The sequence below is a fragment of the Balaenoptera ricei genome, chromosome 20 (assembly GCF_028023285.1).
Source record: "Balaenoptera ricei isolate mBalRic1 chromosome 20, mBalRic1.hap2, whole genome shotgun sequence".
Lineage (NCBI taxonomy): Eukaryota > Metazoa > Chordata > Mammalia > Artiodactyla > Balaenopteridae > Balaenoptera > Balaenoptera ricei.
In genome coordinates, this window is record NC_082658.1 from 25,595,850 (window position 1) to 25,607,117 (window position 11,268).

At 49.9% G+C, this 11,268-nt stretch overlaps 1 protein-coding gene across 1 annotated transcript; it reads left to right on the forward strand.

The window, feature by feature from the left end:
- The first annotated feature begins 2,512 nt into the window (after window positions 1-2,512).
- On the forward strand, window positions 2,513-5,515 carry GIP (gastric inhibitory polypeptide). Its single transcript, XM_059906416.1, has 4 exons — window positions 2,513-2,604; window positions 3,839-3,985; window positions 4,551-4,640; window positions 5,380-5,515. Exons 1-4 carry the CDS (start codon window positions 2,513-2,515, stop codon window positions 5,513-5,515), a joined length of 465 nt encoding a protein of 154 aa, XP_059762399.1.
- Window positions 5,516-11,268: the final 5,753 nt, after the last annotated feature.

The window sequence follows — 11,268 nt, forward strand, 5'->3', positions numbered from 1 at the left end:
GGGGTTCAGGGCTGCTGGGACCCATCCCAGAACCTTCCTTGACTCTGGTTTGGCATGAGACTTAGGGGTCCCAGGGAATGATGTCCACGCTTTTTGAATACGCTGTGCCTCCAGCAGTGGGGCTCAGGTTTCGCCCCAACCCTTCTGAGCACATTTACTGTGTTGCTCAGCAGGAAGCGGGATCACAAGCAGCCTCCTCACCCTCTTTGGAGGCCAAATCTGAATTGATGTCTAATCTCTGCCCATTGATAGCTAGGAGATGGAATTTGGAGAGCTTGCCCAGAGAGAAGTTTTCTGAGATGGTGGAAAATGGGTGGTGGGTCAGTGAGGTTTCCAGGAAGCAGAGGTGAGTGGCCATCCTAGTCAGCTACCTCTCATCCCACACAAGCACTTAATTTCATGCTGGACCGGCTCCCAGGCTGGGGAGTTGACCTGGAAAGGAAAGTGGCCTTTACTCAGCCCTGCAGCTAACAGGCAGGGCAGGAGCGGGGCTGTTTAGGGTTCAAAGTACCCACAGAGAGTGGAGAAGGAAGAGCCTGGGAAGGAGGCCTTGGGGGTCGGCCAAACGTGCAGGCTGTGCCCTGCCCCTTCCGGACTGAGAGCCCCTGGGGACAGAGCCATGCACTAAGTGCTTGGAGAAAGGCAAAGGGTGCCCCTCAAGGAGTCTCCAGTCTGAGGGTCAGACATGGCCCTTAGCCTCAGGAAGCCTCCGTGCGATGGGGCAGACAGCCCTGGTTCCCAGTCCTGACCTGAGGGCCCCGGGTCTGATTGAGGCACAGTGCAGCCTCAGAGGCCCCACTCTGATGGCGAAACACAGGGGCATATACTTCTCTCTTACAGGAGAGCAGAGCATTGGAGGAGAGAGGCTTGGACCTCATAAATCTTTAGAGTTGTAGCTGGTCCGCCTTCCTCTGCGTCCCCACGGTGTACACGTGCCGCTTTTCCCCACTCTGCCTGCCCCTCAGCAGGAAGGCAGCTTGAGTAGAAGTTCTCAGTTCACCAGCTACCACCAGGAAACCCCATCCTTCATGTTCCCTCAACCCTCTGCTCCATCACTCTCCCGCCCTTTCCCCAGCCAGCTGGACGCCCCCTAGATAACGAGCTGGAGACACTGCCACATTGACAAAGCCGCGGGCCGCTGTGGCCCCTCTCTCTCTGACCCAGGAGTAGTCTAATGTCTGTGGCAGTGCCCCCCACCCCAGTTAGTGACACCCTACCCAAGCCTGCCCACACCAAGGGCACCCATCCTTTCTAACCGAGGGCACCTATAAAGGAAGTGGGGGAATACTGGGCTCCCCTGCCCAGAAGGGAGGAGGGGGAAGAAGAAAAGCGGCACTTAAGGTACCCTGCCCACAGGCCAGGCCCAGAGAGCAGCTGGAGATACCCAAATGTTAATTACCAATTAGCGCAGTTCAGGTGGAAAGGGCAACTTTATTACGTGTAAAATGGACTTAATGTGGCAGGAGCTGTGGGATTAATTTCTTGAGATAAGATGCTTTTAGGCTAATCAGTAGGTCTGTGATGTCTGGATATAAAGGAGCCGGGGCAGACTTTCTTGAAACAGGTTCCAAAGAGGCAGAAGGGAGGAGGAGACCCCTGCCCTATCCTTCTTCTGGGAGAGCCGGAAAGGAAGGCTGGTAAGAGAGCAGCTGGGATGGGGGTGGACGTGCACGTGGACAGGACACTGGAGAGGAGGTGGGTCTTGGCACCCCTGAGGTGTTCGGCACCCTAGCCCCTCACTTTCTTTTCCTCCGTGAAAGAAAGAAAAGGTGGTGCTGAGGGTTCCTTTAACACCCAGGTGACGAGGCAGGAAGATGAGGTCTTGCAGCCCACACATCTCTAGAGCTAGCTTTGGTGTTCAGGGCTTGGGAGGAAGGTTCCTTACTGTTCTTCGTCTCTGCTGAAGATGCCCTGATGAAACGGGGCTTGCCCTCGGTAGAAGCGTCGGACATCCCTGAGTGGGGATAGTGAAGGCTGGGGGGTAGGGGTTCTACTTATGGTTTTCACTCAGGCCAAGAGGGCTGCGAAGATTTAGGTGACAGCCAATCTGCGAGCTGGAAGGCTGGCTGGTATGAACTTCGGAGGCTCTGAAGGCAGAATCTTGCCAGTCCACATGCCTGTGATGTCTAGCCACAGGGGCCAGGAAGGGGGCTGTCCAGGCACACAGGCCTTCACTGCTTTCTCCTGCCAGGATTGCCCCCCTGCTGCCCTCCTCCCACCCCACTCAGACTCCACCTAAAAAACAAGAAGCAGGTCCACTCTCATCCAGGCTCCATATCCCTTCTAATGTCCCTTCTAACTCTAATGCCAGCTCCTCCCACCATCCCCAAGGTGTTGCTCTAGCCTCTTAGAAAAGCTCCAACTCCCAGGGCACAGGGCCCCCCAGCTTTCAGACTCCCCACAGGTTCTGGGGCACCAGGAGTGCACGGCCATACTGCCTGCTTCCTCAGCACAGGGCTTCCACCTCATGCTGGTCCTTTTCTCTCTTAGCTCAGGAAATAACCATTGGAAGATGGTGGCCATGAAGACCTTCTCTCTGCTGCTGGTGTCCCTGCTCCTGGCACTGGTGCTAGGAGAGAAGGAAGAAGGTCACTCCAGGCTGGGGTGAGAAGGAAGGGGTCAGGTGCAGGGGAGGAGGCTGGGGGGATGACTGGGTTCTATTTTTAAGGGGGAGGTGAGAAAGGGAGGAAACCCAGGCCAAGAGGAAAGATGCTCGATGGAAAAAAACCTTTCAGCAGTCTGAGTGCAGAGTGAGGCTAGAACCAGGGAGTCTTTTTTACGAGCTACTGTTGTAGCTGGAGAGATTGTGCTTAGATCTCTGGAAGGACTTCTCAGTGGTTAAGTGTCTGAAGTAGATGATAGCATCTCCCTTCCTAATGAAAGCCTTAACCATTCATTTATGTGTGCATTTGATCAAATTTTACAGCAGGCTTCCTGTGTGCCAGGCACAAGGGATATACCTGAAGAGTGGTCCACAAATGCCACCTGCCCTTGTGGAGCATATAGGCCCAAGGGGAAAGCAGACGAAGAACCATCTAGGCAAGCTTCAAACTGTCATGAGCGCTGTGAGGAAAAGGCAGAGAAGATTATGAATGAATATAGCAGGGGGTTCTGTTTGTGTGTTGGGGAGACCAAGAGAGACGTGTCTGAGTAGAGTTAGGCCTTCTCATATGCAAGGACAAGCCATATGCCCCTGTCAACTTGGCTAAGTTTGAGACACAGCTGTCACACGTATACAAGGACAGACAACATCATGCAGAAGTTAAAGACCATAGACCTGGACCCAGACTACCTGGGGGTAAACCCTGGATCATATCTATGCTGTGTGCTAAATTAATCTCTCTGCACGGTGGTTTCCTCACTTACCAAAGGGGGATATACATAGTGTCTACCTCCTTGGGGTGGTGTAAGGATTTAGTAAGTTTCTGTATTAAAGGGCTTGTAGAGGACGTGACTCATAGTAAGTGCTGTTATATGAGAGCTCACTATTGTTAGGAAACTGAGAACCAAAGAACTGAATCTGGTGGGGCCAGGGCAAGAGGAGCAAAGGAGGAAACTGTGGCTCAGTCCTTAGGGATGAGGGAGACCCCTGATCTTTGCCCAGAAGCAGAGCCTCAAACACTGAGGATGCTGGAAGTGGGTGCTTGAGCTGAGGATAAAGCCCCAGGGGCTTGATGCATGGACAAGAGGGTGTCTCCATAAAAACTGACTCCCCAGAAATGGGCTGCTTCCTTTCCAAACATCAGCCTCCTGCTGGTGACAATCATTTATCTTCGCACCCTCTGCTCCTTCTATGGCATCCTGGTTTCCCTCTCTCCCTACCCTCCCTGCCCCTCAGGTTCCACACTAAGGCCAGCGGCTCCCAACCACGAGGTCCCAGGTACGCCGAGGGCACTTTCATCAGTGACTATAGTATCGCCATGGACAAGATCCGCCAACAAGATTTTGTGAACTGGCTGCTGGCGCAGAAGGGGAAGAAGAGCGAGTGAGTTATGCGTGCCCGTCCCTGCTCCCTGTGCCCCGTGTGATGCACAAGGCCAGGCGGCACCTTTCACTTAGGTGCTGCTGGGGAGCTGGACCGCGTGGCAGCCCTGCCTGGGACCCTGGCTCAGGCAGCAGTCTGGTCGGGGGGCGGGGCAGGATTGGGGCAATTTTCCAATCCTTTTCTTCTAAGAGGAGGGGTCGGGAAGGTGTATGGGACTCACAGAGGATCCCGGGGTTGGGGGTGGGGTGGGGATGAACCAGGGGAGCTGAATTGCTGCCAATGACTATTCGGTGGTGGCAGCTTCAGACTTTGGAAATAGGATAAACTGCTTTCATCGTTCTTCTCGATGCAAAATCTTTTCCCCTGCCCTCACTGTTTGGCCAGCATGGTAGCTTCTGAAAAGCTTTTCAATGATAGCTGAAGACAAGCAGTGGGGAGGCTGAGTAGAGAAAGAGGTACCCTCTGCTCCTTGGGTTGAGGTACCAAGAGATTGGAGCTTCTTTGGACCGGAGAACATCTGGAGTCTCCCCTGGCCCCACCCACTCCCTAATCTTTATTTTACCAGCTGGAAACACAACATCACCCAGAGGGAGGCCCGGGCCCTAGAGCTGGCCCATCAATCTAACAGGAAGGAGGAGGCAAGGGAGCAGCAGGGGTGAGTCAGCCCACAGGGGAAGGGGTCGGGGTGGGGCCTCTTGACCCCACCTCATTGTTCCCCCTCCCAGACTCCAGAGCAGGGCTAGGCCCCAGATAAGCATCCCCTTCTACTCAGAGTTCAAAGAGGGGTCTTCACAGAACTCCTGGATGTCAGCCCAAGCCTAAGGGAAAGCCTGGGAGGAATGGGGGTGGGGGTCCTGGGAGGGAACCTGGGGCCAGAGTTTCTAAGGTTGATGACTTAGTGTTCAGAGTCACCAAGTCCAGGAGGGGGGCACAAAAGAGACCTCGGAAACTGGCTTCTCCACTTCTGCCTGCCAAACTTCAGGAAGGCTTTTGTGAAACTGGGACCCTCTGAAGGCCAGTCCCCTGAAATCAGTTACCCCGTCTCTGTAGGAAGCTGAAGAATTGATGACACAGATCCTTCTAAAGAGTGAATATTCCCAAAGTAATCTCTTGGGGTTTTGGAATGCACTCTGGGACACTTGGAGAGGTGGATGGGTGGGATGTCTCCCACCAGAATTGTTTGTCTTTGCCTGTATGGAAGAGCCTATATTCCCTGGCCAACAGGTCTGGGTGGAGCTTTGAAAGCTGAGACAACTGAGAGGCAGCTGTGTTGACTCGTACACCCCACCCCCACCCCACCTTGTCCCACCACGTTGGAGTCCCAGGTCCTGTATTTACTCTCTCTGGGTGGTGCCCAGGCTAAAGGCACCTGCCTGAGGCTTTCTCCTTTGTAGCTCCCTACCCAAGAACCCCAGTGATGACGATTTGCTAAAGGATTTACTGATTCGAGAGCTGCTGTCCTGGATAGTGGATCAGATGGAGCTCTGCAGGCTCAGGTGGGAGTTTGGTAGCTTTGGGCATCTTGCATAGTGGTTGTGAGCTTGCACTCTGGGGTCAGACATGGGTTCAGATCTTCACCTCAACACATGCTGACAAATTACTTAGACTCTCTGAACCTTGGGGTTTTTGTGAAAATTGGGGCTACTTACACCACTTCATGGTATTTGGTGGGGTTTAAGTAAGATAATTCAAGGAAAAGGCTGAAATCAACATCTGCAGAGTACTAAGAGTTTGGTAACCTTGACAGTTATTAGTACCACTTGCACTTCTTCCTCAATTTCCTCCAGGTGAGATGCTGCTCTCACATGCTCTACCCCCCCGAGCCCATCCTAACCTTAGCTTTCCCTTGGTACCCTCGTGCCATGGCACCTTCTCAGTGATGGAACCCCTAGAGTTGGAGGCATGTTGCTTCTCTGTAGCTGCTGCTGGTCTCAATAGTCCTCAAATCCTCCTCCTAAGCTGGGAAGTCTTTCAATCTATTATGTCTCAGAAGCAAGGGATGGCTCACTACCATGGAGAGATCCATCCACCCGAATGGTGAGACAGGACACTCATTTAAGATGCAGACACCGAGGCACAGAAAGCAAAACAAATTCAGACTTCGGTGCTGAGAAGTTGAGGGACTAAGGGAACAAATCTGGGATGGCTTCCTGTAAGAGGGTTAGAAGGAAGAGAGGCACGTGACCTGAACAATGGAGAAGAGAGTATGAGAAAATCTCCACAGGAAAGGGGGTAACAGTCCCTGTGCTTTTTGGAATCATTTTGATTACTTATAATTAGAGAGGTAATTTGGAGGTAGGAGCAGTTGAACTATGGCTGGGTGCCAGGATACATTTACTTTGCTGCCTTTAAGCCGATACTGACCCTCCTCTCCACTGCCCCACTCCTATCTCCACTCTGCACAGGTTTCAGTGACTCTGACCAAACCCAGCTCAGAATTGGACTCTGTCCTTCACTTACTCAGCTCCTGCCTCAGCTCCAGCCCTGGACACCCCAAAGAAACCAAACTAAGTTCAAGCTGAAATAAATCTTTGTGCCTATTGTCAAAACATATTCACGTGTCTACTGAGCACTAACTGTACATTTGTCTTTGTGTGTGCACCACCCAGTGAAAAGGAGATATGGCTCCTACCCATCTGTTCATTCATCTATTGTTTCCACGAACACTTATTGGAAACTTAACACAGGCAGAGACTGCGCTGAACACTGGGTATACAGCAATGATGGAAACAGACACAATCCTTGTCCCCAAGGGGTTTACAGTCTAGTGGTGGAGACAGACCTTAATCTTTAAACACACAAACACATTAATAATTACATAACATGCAGAGTTATGTGAAGAAACACTAGGGAGCTGTGAGAGGACAGAGAAGCCTCATCTAGATGGAGTGGGCAGTCAGGAGGGCCTCTCTGAGAAAATGACGGTTTAAGCTGAGTGAGATTTGAAGGATAAAATGGCCAAAGGGTGACGGGAGCCTTAATAAATATTAGCCGGTGCTATTGTTGCACAGCAAAATGGGCAACAGTGAGAACGGTACAAGTAGAGACTGGGCAGGTGGGCAGAGGCAGGGCCTCAAAGGCCATGTTAAAGCTTTGAGATTTTATCCTCAGCGCAAGGACAAGTACTTGAAGGATTTTAAGCAGGGGCAGGTCAGAGAAGATCTATTTGCATCCCCGAACAATCACACTGATGATGGTGAGAATTGAGATGAAGAGGGATGAATGTGGAAGAGCCTCTTACGGGATTCCAGATTTCACACTAGGGAGTTGCCAGTGAAGGTGAAGGGAAGTGGGAGAACTCAGTTTGTCCAAAAGTCAATACCTCTTTCTTCCGGTGTTGAAATGTTTTTCCACGTTGGCATGCTGCCTTCTCCCAGTGCCCTGCATCCACAGAAGGCAAGGCTGTCTCTCTTTCCCGCTTAGTTCAGGTTACCTTTGCCTAATGTGCCCTCCTCTCCCATTGATCTAGTCATATTTTAGCATACTAGAGTCAAACACACCTAGATTCAAATCACTCTCTAGGTCTGTGACTTGACAAGTTAGTTCCTCTCTCTCTGAAGCTCAGTTTGCTGTCTGGAAAAGATTAAAAACTACTCACTTCGTAGGGTTGAGGTATTTTAAAATAATGCCTGGCACAACGTAAGTGGTCAATAAAAGTTAACTTTTGTTATTATTATTCGCACACTTAAACCGCACTTTAAAAACACTGGGGTATTAGTTTAAAATCAGGGAGTGGCAAACTGGATTGGCTGAATGGCTGGGCCAGTAACCTAAATAAGCAAAGTGGGGAGTGTGTAAAACAAGGGGAAGGATCGGGACTGTGAAAATGGAAAAGAAATGTGCCCCTAAACGTATTCTGATGACCAAACAAAACTCTTTGGATAACTGAATTTGCCTGAGGGCTGCCAGTTTGCAATCTCTTCCAGTTCTTAACATTTTGGGCTTCCTCTCCTCTAAACTCCTAGAGTTCTAAGAGTGTGTACCACACAATTTAGAGCATGCCTTTGCTCAGAGGTTATATTTTAGTGATTCTCCATGATAGAACTGATTGTATTGGGGAGGAGTTCAGATCTATATTTCTGTAGTCTTGGGTGTCTCTGTGAATCAGTGAATCTAAAAGTGTTATTAAAAAAAATGTTGTACAACTTTCTTACTATGGGCCAGGCATTAGGACTCAGTACTTTCTTTTTTTTTTTTTTTTTAAATTATTATTATTATTATTTTTAAATTTTATTTATTTATTTATGGCTGTGTTGGGTCTTCGTTTCTGTGCGAGGGCTTTACTTCAGTTGCGGCAAGCGGGGGCCACTCCTCATCGCGGTGCGCGGGCCTCTCACTGTCTCGGCCTCTCCCGTTGCGGAGCACAGGCTCCAGACGCGCAGGCTCAGTAGTTGTGGCTCACGGGCTTAGTTGCTCCGCGGCATGTGGGATCTTCCCAGACCAGGGCACGAACCCGTGTCCCCTGCATTGGCAGGCAGATTCTCAACCACTGCGCCACCAGGGAAGCCCAGGACTCAGTACTTTCTAAACGCCATTTTTTTTTCAAATTTTGGGTTTTTATTCTTTTTTTTTTTTTTTGGCTTTTGTTCAGATTTATAAACATCATTTAAAAAAAGTCATGGTGATCTCATTTATTTATTTATTTATTTATTTATTTATTTATTTTTAATTAATTAATTTATTTATTTATTTTATTTTTGGCTGTGTTGGGTCTTCGTTTTTTCTGTGCGAGGGCTTTCTCCAGTTGTGGCAGGCGGGGGCCACTCTTCATCGCGGTGCGCGGGCCTCTCACTGTCGCGGCCTCTCTTGTTGCGGAGCACAGGCTCCAGACGCGCAGGCTCAGTAATTGTGGCTCACGGGCCCAGCTGCTCCGCGGCATGTGGGATCTTCCCAGACCAGGGCTCGAACCCGTGTCCCCTGAATTAGCAGGCAGATTCTCAACCACTGCGCCACCAGGGAAGCCCGTGATCTCATTTAAAGCCTCATCACAGTTCTTCGAGGTAATGATAACGTCATAGCTGTCAACCCTGCACTACACTGCCTCCCTGAGGCAGAGAATTAAAGCCCATGCTCTTAGCCACTCTGTCATAAGGCCAGTGACTCACTGGTCACTTAAAGCCACTGAGAGCATCTGTGATGGTCGGTCACATTCAGTGGTGCACTGGGGCAGAGTGCTTCTGAGAGCCATTGTGAAATTGTCAGGAATTCTGTGAGCAGGCTGTAAAACCATCCATAGCTTGAAACAATAGCTCCAAAGGCTGTGGTCAGAGTATTTACACTATGGAAACTAGCAAATGATATAAACCAGAGCACCGCCCTCCCAACCTGGAGAGGTGATTGTTAAACATTTACCAGCACATCACTGGTCAGCATACTTTCTCTTAAATTATAGAGGAGAACAAATGTGTCTGAAGAAGGGAATGAACATGTCTGCTTGAGGGTGGCAACGAAGTTTATCAAGGGTCAATGTGTGTACATCAGGGAGTATGTATGTGTGCATTTGAGGGTCTGAATAGTTAAATCTGAAGTCATGAGTGTGAGGGATCAGTGTGTATACCTTAAAGAGTCATACAGTGTGAGTCAAAGAGTGAGAAATGAGGCAGGTGTGTCTAGATGGTGTCAGTGGGCACCTAAGGGACGGAGTTTTTGTGTTAGGGAGTAGTGTAGTAAGAATATGAAAATATGAGGTCAGTGTGTGCATACATGAGGCTAATGCGTTTTTCATAGACAGGGTATAATAGAGGAAGTCATTGTGTATGAGAGGGTGTCAAATGTATGTGTCGGGAGGGGACAAATCTGTGTCTGAGAAAGTAAGTTTGTGTTTAAGGGGGCTTATGTTATCTGAGTTTAGTGTCTGAGGGTACGTATCGGAGTGAATCTGAAGGTAGGACTATGATAACCTAAATAATTGTTTCAGCCTTGGTCGTTCTTTCAAAATACAGAAAAACACAAATAAGTGCTAAATATTTTTAGCAAGATAGAGCATTATTTCTCTTTCTCGTAAACATCCAGAGGCAGGCAGCCCAGGGCTGGTGTGACAGCTTGCTCCATGAAATCCTCGGGGACCCAGACTCATTGGCTCATGGTTCCACCATCCCTCAAGGCCGAAAATGGCAACTAAATATACTGCCACCGATCTCTCGGCTCCCATCCTCTTTTTTTTTTTTTTTTTTTTTAGGTTGCATGGTGCAGCATGCAGGATCTTAGTTCACCCACCAGGGATCGAACTCCTTCTCCCACCCCCATCCCCCTGCCCCCCGCCACACTGGGAGCATGGGGTCTTAACCATTGGACCGTGAGGGAAGTCCCTGCTCCCATCCTCTTTTTTTTTTTTTTTTTAAAGAAAGAGCATGGCGGGCTTCCCTGGTGGCGCAGTGGTTGAGAATCTGCCTGCCAGTGCAGGGGATACGGGTTCGAGCCCTGGTCTGGGAGGATCCCACATGCCGCGGAGCGGCTGGGCCCGTGAGCCACAACTACTGAGCCTGCACTCCGCAACAAGAGAGGCCGCGACAGTGAGTGGCCTGCGCACCGCGATGAAGAGTGGCCCCCGCTTGCCACAACTGGAGAAAGCCCTCGCACAGAAACGAGGACCCAACACAGCCAAAAATAAATAAATAAATAAATAAATTTAAAAAAAAAAAAAAAAAAGAAAGAGCATGGCTATTTGAAATCTTTCTCATAGTCATCCCTTTTTTTTTTTAAATTAATTAATTAATTAATTAATTTATCGCTGTGTTGGGTCTTCGTTTCTGTGCGAGGGCTTTCTCTAGCTGCGGCAAGTGGGGGCCACTCCTCATCGCGGTGCGCGGGCCTCTCACCATCGCGGCCTCTCTTGTTGCTGTTGCGGAGCACAGACTCCAGACGCGCAGGCTCAGCAATTGTGGCTCACGGGCCCAGCTGCTCCGCAGCATGGGGGATCCTCCCAGACCAGGGCTCGAACCAGTGTCCCCTGCATTGGCAGGCAGACTCCCAACCACTGCACCACCAGGGAAGCCCTCCCATCCTCTTTTTATCCTTTTACTTGAAACCTCTCTGGTAACATTATTCACATTCATGGTTTTGCCTTGATCTGTAGACCACTTCTTTCTGTAGAACTTCATACCAGTACATCTGAATGACAATTGGCCATCTCTCCTGTGATGTCCCACACACCTCAATTTCAACATTTTCAAAACCACTCTTATGTCCTCAGCTTTATCCTGTGGTCTCTTCCTACCTCTCTCTCTGAATGGCACCACGGAGTTGCCCAAGCCAGGAAACTGAACATCCTGCTAACTTTTCCC

Coding starts and splice junctions, on each gene's coding strand:
- GIP (XM_059906416.1), top strand. CDS start 2,513: ATGGTGGCCATGAAGACCTTCTCTCTGCTGCTGGTGTCCCTGCTCCTG. Junction 2,605..3,838: donor GAAGGTCACTCCAGGCTGGG/GTGAGAAGGAAG, acceptor CCTGCCCCTCAG/GTTCCACACTAAGGCCAGCG. Junction 4,641..5,379: donor GAGGCAAGGGAGCAGCAGGG/GTGAGTCAGCCC, acceptor TCTCCTTTGTAG/CTCCCTACCCAAGAACCCCA.